At 43.4% G+C, this 14,791-nt stretch overlaps 1 protein-coding gene across 1 annotated transcript in view; it reads left to right on the top strand.

Moving 5' to 3' along the window:
• TTLL9 (tubulin tyrosine ligase like 9) overlaps positions 1-14,791 on the top strand; it is a 70,966-nt gene that overhangs the window by 43,540 nt on the left and 12,635 nt on the right. The window contains exons 7-10 of the mRNA XM_061209051.1: positions 848-938; positions 2,488-2,528; positions 3,402-3,489; positions 13,957-14,015. Coding sequence (XP_061065034.1) covers positions 848-938; positions 2,488-2,528; positions 3,402-3,489; positions 13,957-14,015 — 279 coding nt within the window. The remainder of the gene's footprint in view (positions 1-847; positions 939-2,487; positions 2,529-3,401; positions 3,490-13,956; positions 14,016-14,791) is intronic.

The raw sequence follows: 14,791 nt of genomic DNA, 5'->3' as shown, positions 1-14,791 counted from the left end.
TGGTGCTCCAGGCAGCACTGACCAATGGAACTTTCTACAGCGGTGGGAATGGTGCACACCTGTGCTCTCCGATGCCCTGACCACTAGCGACATGTTGATATACTGAACACTGGAAATGAGGCTAGTGTGACTGAAGGACTGGATTTTTAATTTATTTCCTCTTTTATTGCAGTAAAATATACATAAAATTTACCAGTTTAACTCTATTTGTGTACAATTCAATGGCATTAAGTACATTCATGGTTTTGTGCAACAATCACCACCATCCATTTCTAGAACTTTTTCATCTTCTCCAGCTGAAACTTGTAGCCATTAAACACTAATCCCCTCCTGCCCCCCTGCCCCCAGCCCCTGGCAACCACCCTTCTACTTTCCGTCTCTATGAATTCCACTACTCTAGGTACCTCGTATAAGTGGAATCATACAATATTTGTCCTTTTATGTCTGGCTTATTTCACTTAGCATGAAGCCTTTGAGGTTCATCCATATTGTAGCATGTAACATCATTTCCTTTTAATCAATTTAAATATAAATGTACATAGCCACATGTGGCCAGTAGCTGCCCTATCGGGAAGCACAGATCCAGAAGTTAAATACCCAGGCTCTGGGCCCAGCCTGTGTGGGTCCACTTCCCAGCTGTACCACCAATTGGCTGTGTTACCATGGGCAAGTCACTCCCTGTCTCTGTGCTTCAGTTTCTCATCTGTAAAATGGGAATAACATTAGTACTTTCCCGACACAGTTGATTTAAGGATCAGATCATATACCCCCAAGTAGAGTGCCTATCACAATGTCTCGTATACAGGAAATGCTAAAAAATGTTAATAACAATTATTATTACAACTAGGACACAAGAAGTTCTGATGACCAGAAAGATGATATTCCCGTGGAGAACTATGTAGCTCAGCGTTACATCGAAAATCCCTACCTGATAGGAGGTAAGATGGCTGTCTCTGCTCCTGCCCTTCCATGGAACGGTCAGTCAGTCAGTCAACAAGTCTTGATTAGCAGCCCAACGTGGGCTCAGCCTGACACCAGGCATGATGGGATGCAAAGACAGAATCCCATCCTGCATGCTCCCACCTCCCAGCCGTTGCCTGGCATGCCCTTCCCTCTGGCATGCCCTTCCCTCTCCCTTCCTGGTTCACTAAAATCCTCTTCATTCTTCAAGAACCAGCTCTTTCACGCGTTTATCCAACAAATATTTACAAAGTGCCTAGTCAGTGCCAACCATTGTCCAGGGTGCTGGCCGCCCACCCTGCTCTCTTGGAGCTTACACTCCGATGAGCAGACAGCAATAAACCAGGAACAAAGAAGTAAGATAATTCCACACAGCAGTGAGTGTTATGAAGTAAATCAAGTGCAGAGTGAGGGAGGACCTCTCTGCAGAGGTGACGGGAGCTGAAACCTGAATGACAACTAGGGGTTCCCTGTGGGTAGACTTGGAGGGAGGGGGAGCTGTAAGGGCCAAGGGCCTGAGGCGGAACCAGGCTAGCGCATGAAACCTTCTCAGATTTCCCCAGGCCGTCTCCACCTCTGCATTTCCCACACGGGGGCCGTGAAGTACAGACACGTCAGGCAGTATGTGAGGAGGGGCGTCTTGGGAGGGTCTGGTCTGAGAGGAGCCAGTGCTCCGAAGGGGTCAGCATCACTTGCCTCCTCTCACTTCCTCAGGCAATGTCCTTCCCCAGGGGCAGTCCGTGGTGTCTCCTCCACCCCTCCCTTTCCCAGTGACCCCATCCTCTCTCGTGGCTTTAACCACCACCCAGATCCAGTGACTCCCAGCTTTCTGTCTCCAGCGGAGACCTTGCCCCGCACCCCAGACCCTGATGTCCCGCAGCCTGTATCATCCCCTCGCAGGCATCTCTCAGCAACTCGAATCCAACAGGACTAAAATCCAGCCCTTGTCCTCCCCCCACCATCTGGCTCACCCACCAGCCTCCCCCCGGGGACACAGCCCTCGCACCCCCAAGCCAGAAGGTGGAGACCGTTCTGGGAGCATCCCTCTCTTCCCTCCCACGTCGGTTCTTCATCAAGCTCGCATGCAGCTTTTGAACCTGGCTGGCCACCTGCATCCCAGTTCCGGCCACTGTCCTCTCCCTCCAGGACAACACGCCAGCCTCCGCACTGATGCCCACTGCTCTGGCCCCTTTCGCTCCACTCCAAACAGAGGGATCGGACACCCTTCAGTAGCTTCCCATGGTTGGTAGAACAAAATCCAAAAACCGCACATGACCTGGCCTCTGCTGACCTCACTGACATCTCCTTCCACTCTGCCCTTGGACCAAGCTCTGTGTCGCCTCTGGGCCTCTGCTCAGGCAGCTCCTCCTGCTTGAAGGCCCCGCCCCATCTGGGCTAGGCAGGCACCCGGTACCTCCTGTGGTTCATTGGGATTCACATCTGCCTGTCAACTGTTGTATCCCCCAAACCTAGCATGGTACACAATCAATATTTGTTACACTGATTAATTCTTTCCTTGCCTGGCAGGCCGCAAGTTTGACCTGCGTGTCTACGTGCTGGTGATGTCGGTGAGTGACCAATACAGGTGCCTTCCTCCAGTGGCGGGGAAGGGCCAGTGGGACTGGGGGACAGGGGCAGAAGCCATTCTGGGGGCACCCGTGTGAGCTGTCTGGTTTAACCTGCCTGGGATAGCCCAGAGGGTGGGTAAACAGATCCAAGCTTTGCCGTCTCAGAGACCCCAGCATCTGGATTGTCCCTCTGCCTTCCTTCTTTATTCATTCAGTCATCCATGGTAACCACAGCTAGCATTCATTGAGCACCAGGCCCAGTATTTAGCAGGTTTTATCTCATTCAGTCCTCCTAATAACCAGGGAGGTAGGATCTTTTATTAGCCTCATTTTACAGATGAGGAAACAGATCAGAGGGGCTGAGTGACTTGCTTGAGGTCACACAGCTGGTGAGTGGCAGAGCTGGGATTTGGATCCAGGCATCCTACTCTCTTAACAAAGGAGGTGCTATACTCCCTCCACCCATGCATTCGACGAACACTTAAACCTTCATGGTGCAATATTCTATGCTGGGAACAGGATATAAGGGTGTCCAAGACAGGCTCGGCCCCTGTCCTCCTGGAGCTTACAGTCTGGTGGGGAATAGGGACACACTGTGAGCTGGTGGGTGTCACATGTGGTGGTGGAGCAGAGAAGACACCCATTAATTTTGTCCCCTTCTGCATCTCGCTACCCCTACTTCTACCTCCAGGGAAGGAGGGGGATCAAGTCAGAGGAGGCTAATGTTTGAGCAAATTCATGAAGGATGATGTGGGAAAGAAGGCAGGACATGCCAGGCGGAGGAAACAGCAGGTGCAAAAGCTAGGAGTTGTGAAAGTGCTGGTATTGATTCCCCTTCCCTTTTCTCTCTCTCCATTTCCACCTCCCCCATAGTACATGCCGCTGCGAGCCTGGCTGTACCGGGACGGCTTCGCCCGATTCTCCAATACCCGCTTCACACTGAACAGCATTGATGACCAGTGTATCCTGGCATCCCACCCCCGACCCCTAAGCGTTCCCCACATACCCTGCTCTGCCTGTCCTCTGGCTGGTCCTGAGATAACTCATTCATTCCACAGATGTCTGCTGAGTGCCAGGCTCTGGTCTGGGCACAGGAGATACAGCAGTGAACAAGACAGCCCTGGTCACTTCCCTCCCGGAGCTTACAATCTTGTGGAGATGGGGGATCCTCCAGTGATCTGAGGAGAGCAGCCCTGCTCTGCTCAGAGCAACTCACCCCAAGCTTCTCTGCTTGATGATCATTTCACATTGATTCATGTTCATAGGATAGGAGTGTTTGAGTCCCTTTGGAGAATGTTTGCGTCATTTTACGTGCCTAGTCATGGGCTCACTCATTCACTTGAATACAATGTCCTTTTCACCCATCAAATTGACAGATATGAAAAATTTGATAACACGCTATATTGACGAGGCTAGGGGAGTACATACATTGCTGGTGGAATGTGAACTGGTACAACCGCTTAGGAGGCAATCTGGCAAATTATCAAAAGACAAAATGCACGGACCCTCTGACCCAGCAATTCCCTTCTGGAGTTTATCCTGCAGGTACACTCACAATATAGTAAAAGAGGGGGTTAAATGTTATTCACTGCACAGCCTTGTTGTGAGATTTAAAAAAGAAAATAACTAAATGAATGACTCATTTATACAGTGGAGAACTATACAGCTGTTAAAAAGGGACAGGGGGAAGGTGCTTTATGTACTGATGTGAAATAATCTCCAAGATGTATTGTTAACTGGAAAAAAAACAAGTATAGAACTTTGTGGAAAGTATGCTCCCATTCATGTTAAAAAGTATATCTCTGTATATGTTTTTATCTGTGCATAGATATCTCTGGAAGGATGTAGAAGAAACTGGAAACAGAATTTGCCTTTGGGAGGAGAAATGGGTAGGTGGGGACTGGGGTGGGAAGGAGATACTCCTTATATACATTTTTATACCTTTTGACTTTTGAACTATGTGAATGTATTATCTGGTTCAAATATAAACATCAAAGATTGTTTTTAAGATTTTTAGACATGAGCATCAGAGGAAAAGGGGTAGACGATCAGAAATATTTAGGAGATAAATCAGCAGGACTAGATTACCTGCATATGGGAGAGGTAGAAATGGCAAGTGATGTTGCCAAGCTTCTGGCTTGGGCAATCCAGCTGATGCTTTTAGTCAATTCATATCACTGTGCCTTAATTTCATCATTCAATTAAGTGTCTGTCCAAGGCAATACATTCCCTACATGATAGAAGGGCTTAGGCCCTCCTGAGAATTTTCTACAATTTGTTTCTTTCTATTTAGCCAACTTCAGCATTTCCAGTATGTTTGTTTTATTTTGTGATTCTAACAAGCCTTTATCATATGCAACTCATCAAATTTATTTTAGTTTCATTTTTTGCCACCTCATTTCTTATTAAAGTTAAATGATATATGTAAAGCACTTATACAATGCCTAACCCAGAGTGACTACTCAGTACACCTTAGTGGTCTCCCGGCCCCCATTTAAAAGTGTTTGCTTATCTCGGAGGCATCATGGGGCCTTATTAAACTGAGGCCTCTCCCAGGGCCTTAATAAACTGAGGCCTCTCCCAGGGCTAGTTTCTGTTTAATGAGGCTTTGCTGTTTTCACAGTGAGTGAATACACCTAATTTTCCATCCCTTCTTTTAATTGTTCTTAATTTTTAAATACTGAAATATTTAAATTCTATGAAAACTGCAGGAAAAGCTGTAACAGAAATCTATGCATCTACCATCCAGATTTAGCAGATATTAATATTTTGCCATATTTGCTTTAGATACACAGCAACTTTTAAAATAATAAAGCAACTTTGGATCACAAAATAAGAATATATAATATTATTAACCTGACTTTAAATAAATATATATAATATATATAGTTTACACACAATTATTCAAATACATATATGCATATACACACACCCAAAATATAAAAATATTCACCTCAACACTGTAGTAGTAAACAAGCAGAAACAGCTTAACCCACCCTAGAGGGATGGTGAAATGAATGATAAAACATTTCCAGGATCCTGTGTAGCTGTTGAATACAATGAGGTGATTGAAATGTCATGGAAAAGTACCTACAGGAATTCCCTAGCGGTCCAGTGGTTAGGATTCTGCGCTTTCACTGCTGAGGGCCCGGGTTCCATCCCTGCTTGGGAACACTAAGATCCCACAAGCTGCAAAGCGCTGCCAAGAAAAACAAACAAACAAAAAAACCCCGGTATCTAGGATAGACCATAAGGTGGAAACAACATGTGCGGTGTAGAACTGGGATGTGTTTACAATCCCATTTTTGCTTTTAGGGAAGTACGTTTCTGTTTAGAAGAAAGTATGAAAGGATATTCATGAATCTATTAACTTTGAAAAATTCAGAGGATTAGAATCAGGTCAGGAAATATTTACTTTCAACTTTACACATTTCTCTATATTATGAACTGTTCTTTATAACCGCTATGAATTACTTTAATAGTAAAGATAATAAAACATTTAAAGGATATAGCCTTCATAATAAACGTATAGCTCTTTAAAGACAAATCAGAAAATACAGAAATGTACAAAAAGGGGGGAGGGAGGAAAAGAAACCTTTTCTAGTCACACTTTCTAGAAATAACTACTTACCTTTTTGATGTCTTTCCTCCCAGGTTTTTTGTTGTTGTTTGGCCTTTTATATATGAGTGATGCCACTGTATAAGTATAACCTTTTTTTCACTGAACATTATTTAAGTATTTTCCTTATAGACATTTTTTATTAGTTACAAAGTATTCCACTGAATAGATTTACTGGTTTACTAATCCTACTTGCTGCAGGCATTTGGGAAGTAGTCAATTTCTCCCTTTTATGACAAACAATGTTGCAAAGAAACATATTTTTTTTCATAAATCTTTTACTATATTAACATTTTTTCCTTTGTATGATGCCACAGAGGTATAAATACTGGGTCAAGGGCATCAGCCAGATTGTTTTCCAGAAGATTTCCTCATATTTTTACCCTCCCACTGACAGGGCCCATTTCATCCCAGCTCCCCAGTACTGGGGATGATCAATTAAAAAACACATTTCCAGGGCTTCCCTGGGGCGCAGTGGTTAAGAATCTGCCTGCCAGTGCAGGTGACACGGGTTCAAGCCCTGGTCCTGGAAGATCCCACATGCTGCAGAGCAACTAAGCCCGTGTGCCGCAACTACTGAAGCCCGCGTGCCTAGAGCCTGTGCTCCACAACAAGAGAAGCCACCACAATAAGCCCGCGCACCGCAATGAAGAGTAGCCCCCACTCACCGCAACTAGAGAAAGCCCGCGCGCAGCAACGAAGACGTCACACAGCCAAAAATAAATAAAATAAATAAATTTATTTAAAAAAAAAACACATTTCCAAAACAATTGGCATATCTAGGTGAAGCATATATGGGAATTCATTGTACTATTCTTGCAAGTATTCTGTGGGTTTTAAATTTTTTTCCCAATAAAAAAGTTAAAAAAAATGTAACTGACTTGATGAGGAAGCAGATTTTTTGCCTTAGAATTTGCATCTCTTCCAATTTGCATTTTTCCCCCATTTACATCCCTTTAACATTGTGTATCTTTTATTACTAGAAACTTTGGGCACTTTCCCAGATGGTCTTTTACCAGTTATATTTTCTCTTTTATGTTTTCATATCCTTTATCTATTTATCTATTAGGGTCATACAATTTTATTGTTAACAATTTATGCGTGATTTTCACGTGACAAAACATTAGCCTGTCATATTTGTTACAAATCTTTTCTCTAGTCATGTTTGCCTTTCATTTTTGCCTTGACATCTGATTAATTTCCTTTTCACATAGTTGACTATATCCACTGATTTCCTCTGTGATTTCTATTGTCATTTCTAAGATAAGAAAATCCTTTTCCCCCTGAAGATTTCACAGCTAATAAGTTCCACTTCTCTATGAATTGGACCATTTGTTTGCTTACTCTTTGCCACTTAGCTTGTTGGTCCATTGGAACCTGGTTTCAGGTCCATCTGTGGAGAGGGGAGGCTCTGAGGTCAGCTGACCAGTCACCCACTCTCCTCTTTTAGCCTCTGCATCTCCCTGGAAACTAGGGAAGTCCCTGACTTCTCCTCCTCCCCACAGGCAGGAGCAGTGTGCGGAGAATGTGAGTGTTTCCTCCATCACAAGGGAGCGATTTCCCCTCTTAAAGCCAGTAACTCACTTTGCCTGAACACCCTCTTTTTCCATTTTTTAAATAACAATTGTATTGTGATATATTCACATACTACACAGTTCACCCAGTTAAATCATACAACTCAATGGTTCTTTTTTAAAAAAAATAAATTTATTTATTTATTTATTTATGGTTGTGTCGGGTCTTCGTTGCTGCACACGGGCTTTCTCTAGTTGTGGCGAGTGGGGTCGTTGCGGGGTGCAGACTTCTCATTTTGGTGGCTTCTCTTGTTTCAGAGCATGAGCTCTAGGCGCGTGGGCTTCAGTAGTTGTGGTTCCTGGGCTCTAGAGCATAGGCTTAGTAGTTGTGGCACATGGGCATATTTGCCCTGCGGCATGTGGGATCCTCTGGACCAGGGCTCAAACCCGTGTCCCTGCATTGGCAGGCGGATTCTTAACCACTGCGCCACCAGGGAAGTCCCAACTCAATGGTTCTTATCATCTTCACACAACCATCACCACATTTGGTTTTAGAACATTTTCACCATCCCCCAAAAGAAACTCCATATTCATTAGCTGTCGTTTCCCATTTCCCTCCAACCCCACTTCCCAGCCCTATGCAACCACTTTTTACTCTATATGTTTGCTTATTCCGGACATTTCATATAAATGGATTCATATTATATGTGGTCTTTTGTATCTTCTTTTATTAAGCATAATGTTTTCGAAGTTCATCCATGTCATAACCTGTATCAGTACTTCATTCCTTTTTATTGCTAAGCAATGTTCCATTGTATGGATATAGCACATTTTATTTATCCATTCATTGGTTGATGGACATTTGGGTTGTTTCTACTTTTGAGCTATTATTAATAATGCTGCTATGGACATTTATGTACAAGTTTTTGTGTGGACATATGTTTTTATTTCTCTTGGGTATATACTAGGAGTGGAGTTGCTGGTCACATGGTAATTTTATGTTTAACCTTTTGAAGAACCACTAAACTATTTTCCAAAGCACTGCACCATTTTACATTCCCACCAGCATGGTAGGAGAGTTCCAGTTGCTCCACATCCTCGCCAACATTTGTTATTATCTGTCCTTTTTTATTATAGCCACCCTAGTGGATGTGAAGTGGTTTTGATTTGCATTTCCTTGATGACTAATGATGTTAACCATCTTTTTGTGTGCTTCTTGGCCATTTGTAAATCTTTGGAGAAATTTCTACTCAAAGTCTTTGCCCATTTTCTCATTGGGTTGTCTTTTTTATTGTTGAGCTGTAAGTTTCTAAATGTATTTTTAATACTGCTCGCTTATCAGATACATGATTTACAAATATTTTCTTCCATTCTGTGGGTTGTCCTTTTTATTTTTTAATATATATTGTTCCATTGTTTGTTTTCTCTTTTTTTAATATTTATTTATTTATTTATTTATTGGCTGCGTCGGGTCTTAGTTGCAGGCACACGGAATCTTTTTGTTGCAGCGCGGACTCTTCGTTGCAGTGCGCAGGCTTCCCTCTAGTTGTGGCATGCAGGCTTAGTTGCCCAACCAGGGATCGAACCTGCATCCCCTGCATTGGAAGGCAGATTCTTAACCACTGGACCGCCAGGGAAGTCCCTGGTTGTCCTTTTTTTTTAAGGACTATTTGTTAGAGCAGTTTTAGGTTCATAGCAAAATTGAGAGGAGGGTACAGAGATTGCCCATATACCCCCTGCTCCCACACGTGCATAGCCTCCCCCATTATCAACACCACTCACCAGAGTGGTACATTTGCTACAACTGATGAACCTATGTTGACACATCATAATCACCCAAAGTCCACACTTTACATTAAGGTTGTACATTCTATGGGTTTGGACAAATGTATAATGATATGTATCCATCATATTGTATCATACAGAGTAATTTCACTGCCCTAAAAATCCTCTGTGCACTGCCTTTTCATTTTCTTCATAATGTCCTTTGAAACACAAAAGTTTCTAATTTTGATGAAGTCCAATTTATCTACTTTTTCTATTGCCACCTGTGCTTATCTTTTTTTTAATCTCAATGTAATTTTTTTTAACATCTTCATTGGAGTATAATTGCTTTACAATGCTGTGTTAGTTTCTGCTGTACAACAAAGTGAATCAGCTATATGTATACATATATCCCCATATCCCCTCCCTCTTGAGCCTCCCTCCCACCCTCCCTACCCCACCCCTCTAGGTTGTCACAAAGCATTGAGCTGATCTCCCTGTGCTATGCAGCAGCTTCCCACTAGCCATCCATTTTGCATTTAGTAGTGTATATTTGTCAATGTTACTGTCTCACTTCATCCCAGCTTCCCCTTCTCCCCCCGTGTCCTCAAGTCCATTCTCTACGTCTGCACCTTTATTCCTGCACTGCCACTAGGTTCATCAGTACCGTTTTTTTAGAGTCCATATATGTGTGTTAGCATACGGTATTTGTTTTTCTCTTTCTGACTTACTTCACTCTGTATGACAGACTCTAGGTCCATCCACCTCATTACAAATAACTCAATTTCGTTCCTTTTTATGGCTGAGTAATATTCCCTTGTATATATGTGCCACATCTTCTTTAACCATTCATCTGTCGATGGACACTTAGGTTGCTTCCATGTCCCAGCTATTGTATAAATAGTGCTGCAATGAATATTGTGGTACATGTATCTTTTTGACTTATGGTTTTCTCAGGGTATATGCCCAGTAGTAGGATTGCTGGGTCATATGCTAGTTCTATTTTTAGTTTTTTAAGGAACCTCCATACTGTTCTCCATAGTGGCTGTATCAGTTTACATTCCCATCAACAGTGCAGGAGGGTTCCCTTTTCTCCACACCCTCTCCAGCATTTATTGTTTGTAGATTTTTTGATGATGGCCATTCTGACCGGTGTGAGGTGATACCTCATTGTGGTTTTGATGTGCATTTCTCTAATGATTAGTGATGTTGAGCATCTTTTCATGTGTTTGTTGGCCATCTGTATGTCTTCTTTGGTGAAATGTCTATTTAGGTCTTCTGCCCATTTTTGGATTGGGTTGTTTGTTTTCTTGATATTGAGCTGCATGAGTTGCTTGTATATTTTGGAGATTAATCCTTTGTCAGTTGCTTCATTTGCAAATATTTTCTCCCATTCTGAGGGTTGTCTTTTTGTCTTGTTTATGGTTTCCTTTGCTGTGCAAAAGCTTTTAAGTTTCATTAGGTCCCATTTGTTTTTTTTTTGTTTTTATTTCCATTACTCTAGGATGTGGGTCAAAAGGGATCTTGCTGTGATTTATGTCATAGAGTGTTCTGCCTATGTTTTCCTCTAAGAGTTTTATAGTGTCTGACCTTACATTTAAGTCTTTAATCCATTTTGAGTTTATTTTTTGTTTGCTGTTAGGAAGGGTTCTAATTTCATTCTTTTACATGTAGTTGTCCAGTTTTCCCAGCACCACTTACTGAAGAGGCTGTCTTTTCTCCATTGTATATTCTTGCCTCCTTTGTCAAAGATAAGGTGACCATAGGTGCATGGATTTATCTCTGGGCTTTCTATCCTGTTCCATTGATCTATATTTCTGTTTTTGTGCCAGTAGCATACCGTTTTGATTACTGTAGCTTTGTAATATAGTCTGAAGTCAGGGCGCCTGATTCCTCCAGCTCCGTTTTTCTTTCTCAAGATTGCTTTGGCTATTCATGGTCTTTTGTGTTTCCATACAAATTGTAAAATTTCTTGTTCTAGTTCTCTGAAAAATGCCATTGGTAATTTGATAGGGATTGCATTGAATCTGTAGATTACTTTGGGTAGTGTAGACATTTTCACAATGTTGATTCTTCCAATCCAAGAACATGGTATATCTCTCTATCTGTTTGTATCGTCTTTCATTTCTTTCATCAGTGTCTTACAGTTTTCTGCATTCAGGTCTTTTGCCTCCTTAGGTAGGTTTATTCCTAGGTATTTTATTCTTTTTGTTGCAATGATAAATGGGAGTATTTCCTTAATTTCTCTTTCTGATTTTTCGTTTTTAGTGTATAGGAATGCAAGAGATTTCTGTGCATTAATCTTGTATCCTGCTACTTTACCAAATTCATTGATTATCTGTAGTAGTTTTCTAGTGGCATCTTTAGGATTTTCTATGTATAGTATCATGTCATCTGCAAACAGTGACAGTTTTACTCCTTCTTTTCCAATTTGGATTCCTTTTATTTCTTTTTCTTCTCTGATTGCTGTGGCTAAAACTTCCAAAACAATGTTGAATAATAGTGGTAAGAGTCTTGTTCCTGATCTTAGAGGAAATGCTTTCAGTTCTTCACCATTGAAAATGATGTTGGCTGTGGGTTTGTCATATATAGCTTTTATTATGTTGAGCTAGGTTCCCTCTATGCCTACTTTCTGGAGAATTTTTAAATCATAAATCAGTGTTGAATTTTGTCAAAAGCTTTTTCTGCATGTATTTCACCTGTGTTTTTGTTGTCACAGCTAAGAAGCTCTGCCTAACCCAAGGTTGCAATGACTTATTCCTAAATGTTAATCTAAGAGCTTTATACTTTTTGCTCTTATATTTAGGTCTGTGGTCCATTTGGAGTTAATTTTTGTCTGTGGTATGAAGAAGGGGTCTAACTTTATTCTTTCACACATGGATAACCAGGCATCCCCACCCTATTTGTTGGAAAGACTTTGCTTCCCCCCACTTAATTGCCTTGGCACCCTTTTCGAAAATCAATTGACCAAAAATGTAAGGGCTCTCTTCCTTTTAGTGGTTTGTTATGTGCTTATTCTTTTGAAATTAAGGCAGAAAATCTCTCAGACAAATGTGAAAAAAAAAAAGTCTTTGAAAAGCCCTAAAGAAGACATTCTAGGAAAAATGGTGCTGCAGAGAATAACCATCTTCTCTGGAGAGGCTGAAGCCCTGTCCAATATGCCACAAACCTGGAGAAACATACGTGTTAGGGGAATTAGACTTGGGTCAGTGACCTAGAGCCTCTACCTCCCCATCTGTGAAATGTCCCAATGTTACCAACCAGGGTTCTTGGCCTCCTCAATCAATAGAAATTGATCAGAGGCCAGAGAAGAAGTTCAGCCAAGGCTTTACTGGGGCCCCTGCTGCAGCAGTGGGGAGCAAGAACAAGTAACAAGTTCCCTTACTGGCTTGCTCACCAAGGTGGGGGGAGCTGGTTCCTTATATGGGATGAGGGTAGGGGTGTGTCCAGGGGTTGGGCCAGAAGGGTGGCTTAGGTGGTTTGCCTACCCCTTTGGTGGTGGTGGTGTGTAGGGGGCATGTGCAATACTCTGCTTTTGCTCCCGACCCTCTGCTTTTGCTCCTGGCTCTTCAGAAGTGGCAGTTGGGCTTTTTGGTCTCTTTGTATCTTGTTGTCCATAACTTGCCCCAACTGCGCATGCATGCAGTTACTTTTAGTCCCTTGTAGTTTCTGTGTATCCAGGTGCAAGCACTGCAGCAAAGGTCTCAGCCTGTCTCACCAACAAGTTCAAGTGAAAGTTATGTCTTTTCACTACACAAGGTTTTAGGGATCCATCCTACTTAGCTATGTGGAGGAGGATGTTGAGAAGGGGGTATTCTGAGTGGCTGCCAACCTCTCTGAGCCTCGAAGGTCTCTTCTGTGAGATGGGAATGATTTGGGGAATACATGAGCTGAAGTGTGTGGACATGCTCTGTAAGCTGCAAAGTGCTGCCAATGTTACTGGTGGTGACGATGGTAATGATACCAAAAGGCAGACTCTCAGGGCTGGGACTTCAAAGGCGGCCAACTTGACCCCATCCCAGTGCTGGGTCACTTCTCTGATATTCCTACAAAGTGGCCACCCAGCCTGAACCCCTCTAGTGACAGAGAGCTCACAATGTCCTGAGAGGGCTGTTCTGTATTTGGTCTTTCTACATGTTAGAAAGTGTTCTCTCCTCTTGAGTGGAACAATCCTAATCTAATATCAGCCACGCCAGGCACTGTAAGAGGTGCTTCTACACAGCATCTTATCTGATTTTTCAGATAACCCTGTGAGGTCAATATACTACTACGCGCCCCCATTTAATAGGTGGGGAAACAGGCTCAGAGAGGTTCAGTGACTTGCTCAGGGGCCCACAGCCAGTAAAGATAGATGCAGGCATAATTTGAACCCGAGCCCATCTGACTGCAAAGCATGTGACCTCTGGGCTGTTTGGTAGCCTTCCCCCGTCAATTCCCAAGCAAGGGTCTCAGTTTGGTCCCTGGGGGCTACATGGTGCAGGGCTCAGCACCTTCTTGTCCGCACTGGCCCTTGACCACTAATCTCTGCCAGATGTTCACCTCACCAATGTCGCTGTGCAAAAGATGTCTCCCGACTACCACCCAAAGAAGGTGAGGAACCTGGGCTTCTGCCCTCCAGGTATGGCCTCTGGGACTGGGTTGGGGTGAGGAGGAGGGATGCCAAGGAGCCCAAGAGAGTTCTCCAGTGAGGTCAGGTCACCCTTCCCGTTTGCAGGGCCCAGGGCAAGAGTACAAATGGAGGCCCACACATCATGTGTCTAAATATTTAAGAGTTACAAATCAAACGAACACACCCTTTAACAAAATGTGTTGTATCCTCCTACCTTGACAGATATACTCCTATCAATCATCTATCTATCTATCTATCTATCATCTATCATCTATCTATCTAATAACCTGCAAGGCCAGGTTCATATTTAGAACACTCAGACTTCTCAGAGTTAAAAGCCAGAACAGAAGAACACAGGAAGAGCTGGTCCCCAGCTCCCCATCACCCCGAGGGGGCTTCCTGCAAACACACACACACACACACCCACCCCGCCAAAACAGCAAGCTGTTGGTGACTCCCTGGGCCTTGGGGTGCACACATGGTCAGGGCAGTCTGTCTGCATGAGGGCAGGCCCAGGGAGGAAGCTGGCGCAGGGCATTTTGTCAGGGACTTCTGGGGTGGTGGATAGCAGGTTGTGCTCTAGAAAGAGAGGCACAAGCTCTTGGGCGTGTAGAATCTTCGTCCTTCAAGGAGGGACACACTTGGGGTTCTCCTAATCACAGGACTCAGGCCTGGGCCCCTCTCGTCCAAGCCTGGGGGCTGTGCTGATGGTAAATGATGGTCTGGACAGGCCAGGTCCGGGTTGACTGAGGCTCCC

The sequence above is a fragment of the Eubalaena glacialis genome, chromosome 13, assembly GCF_028564815.1.
Source record: "Eubalaena glacialis isolate mEubGla1 chromosome 13, mEubGla1.1.hap2.+ XY, whole genome shotgun sequence".
NCBI classification, from domain to species: domain Eukaryota; kingdom Metazoa; phylum Chordata; class Mammalia; order Artiodactyla; family Balaenidae; genus Eubalaena; species Eubalaena glacialis.
This window is presented reverse-complemented; position numbering and strand designations above follow the sequence as displayed.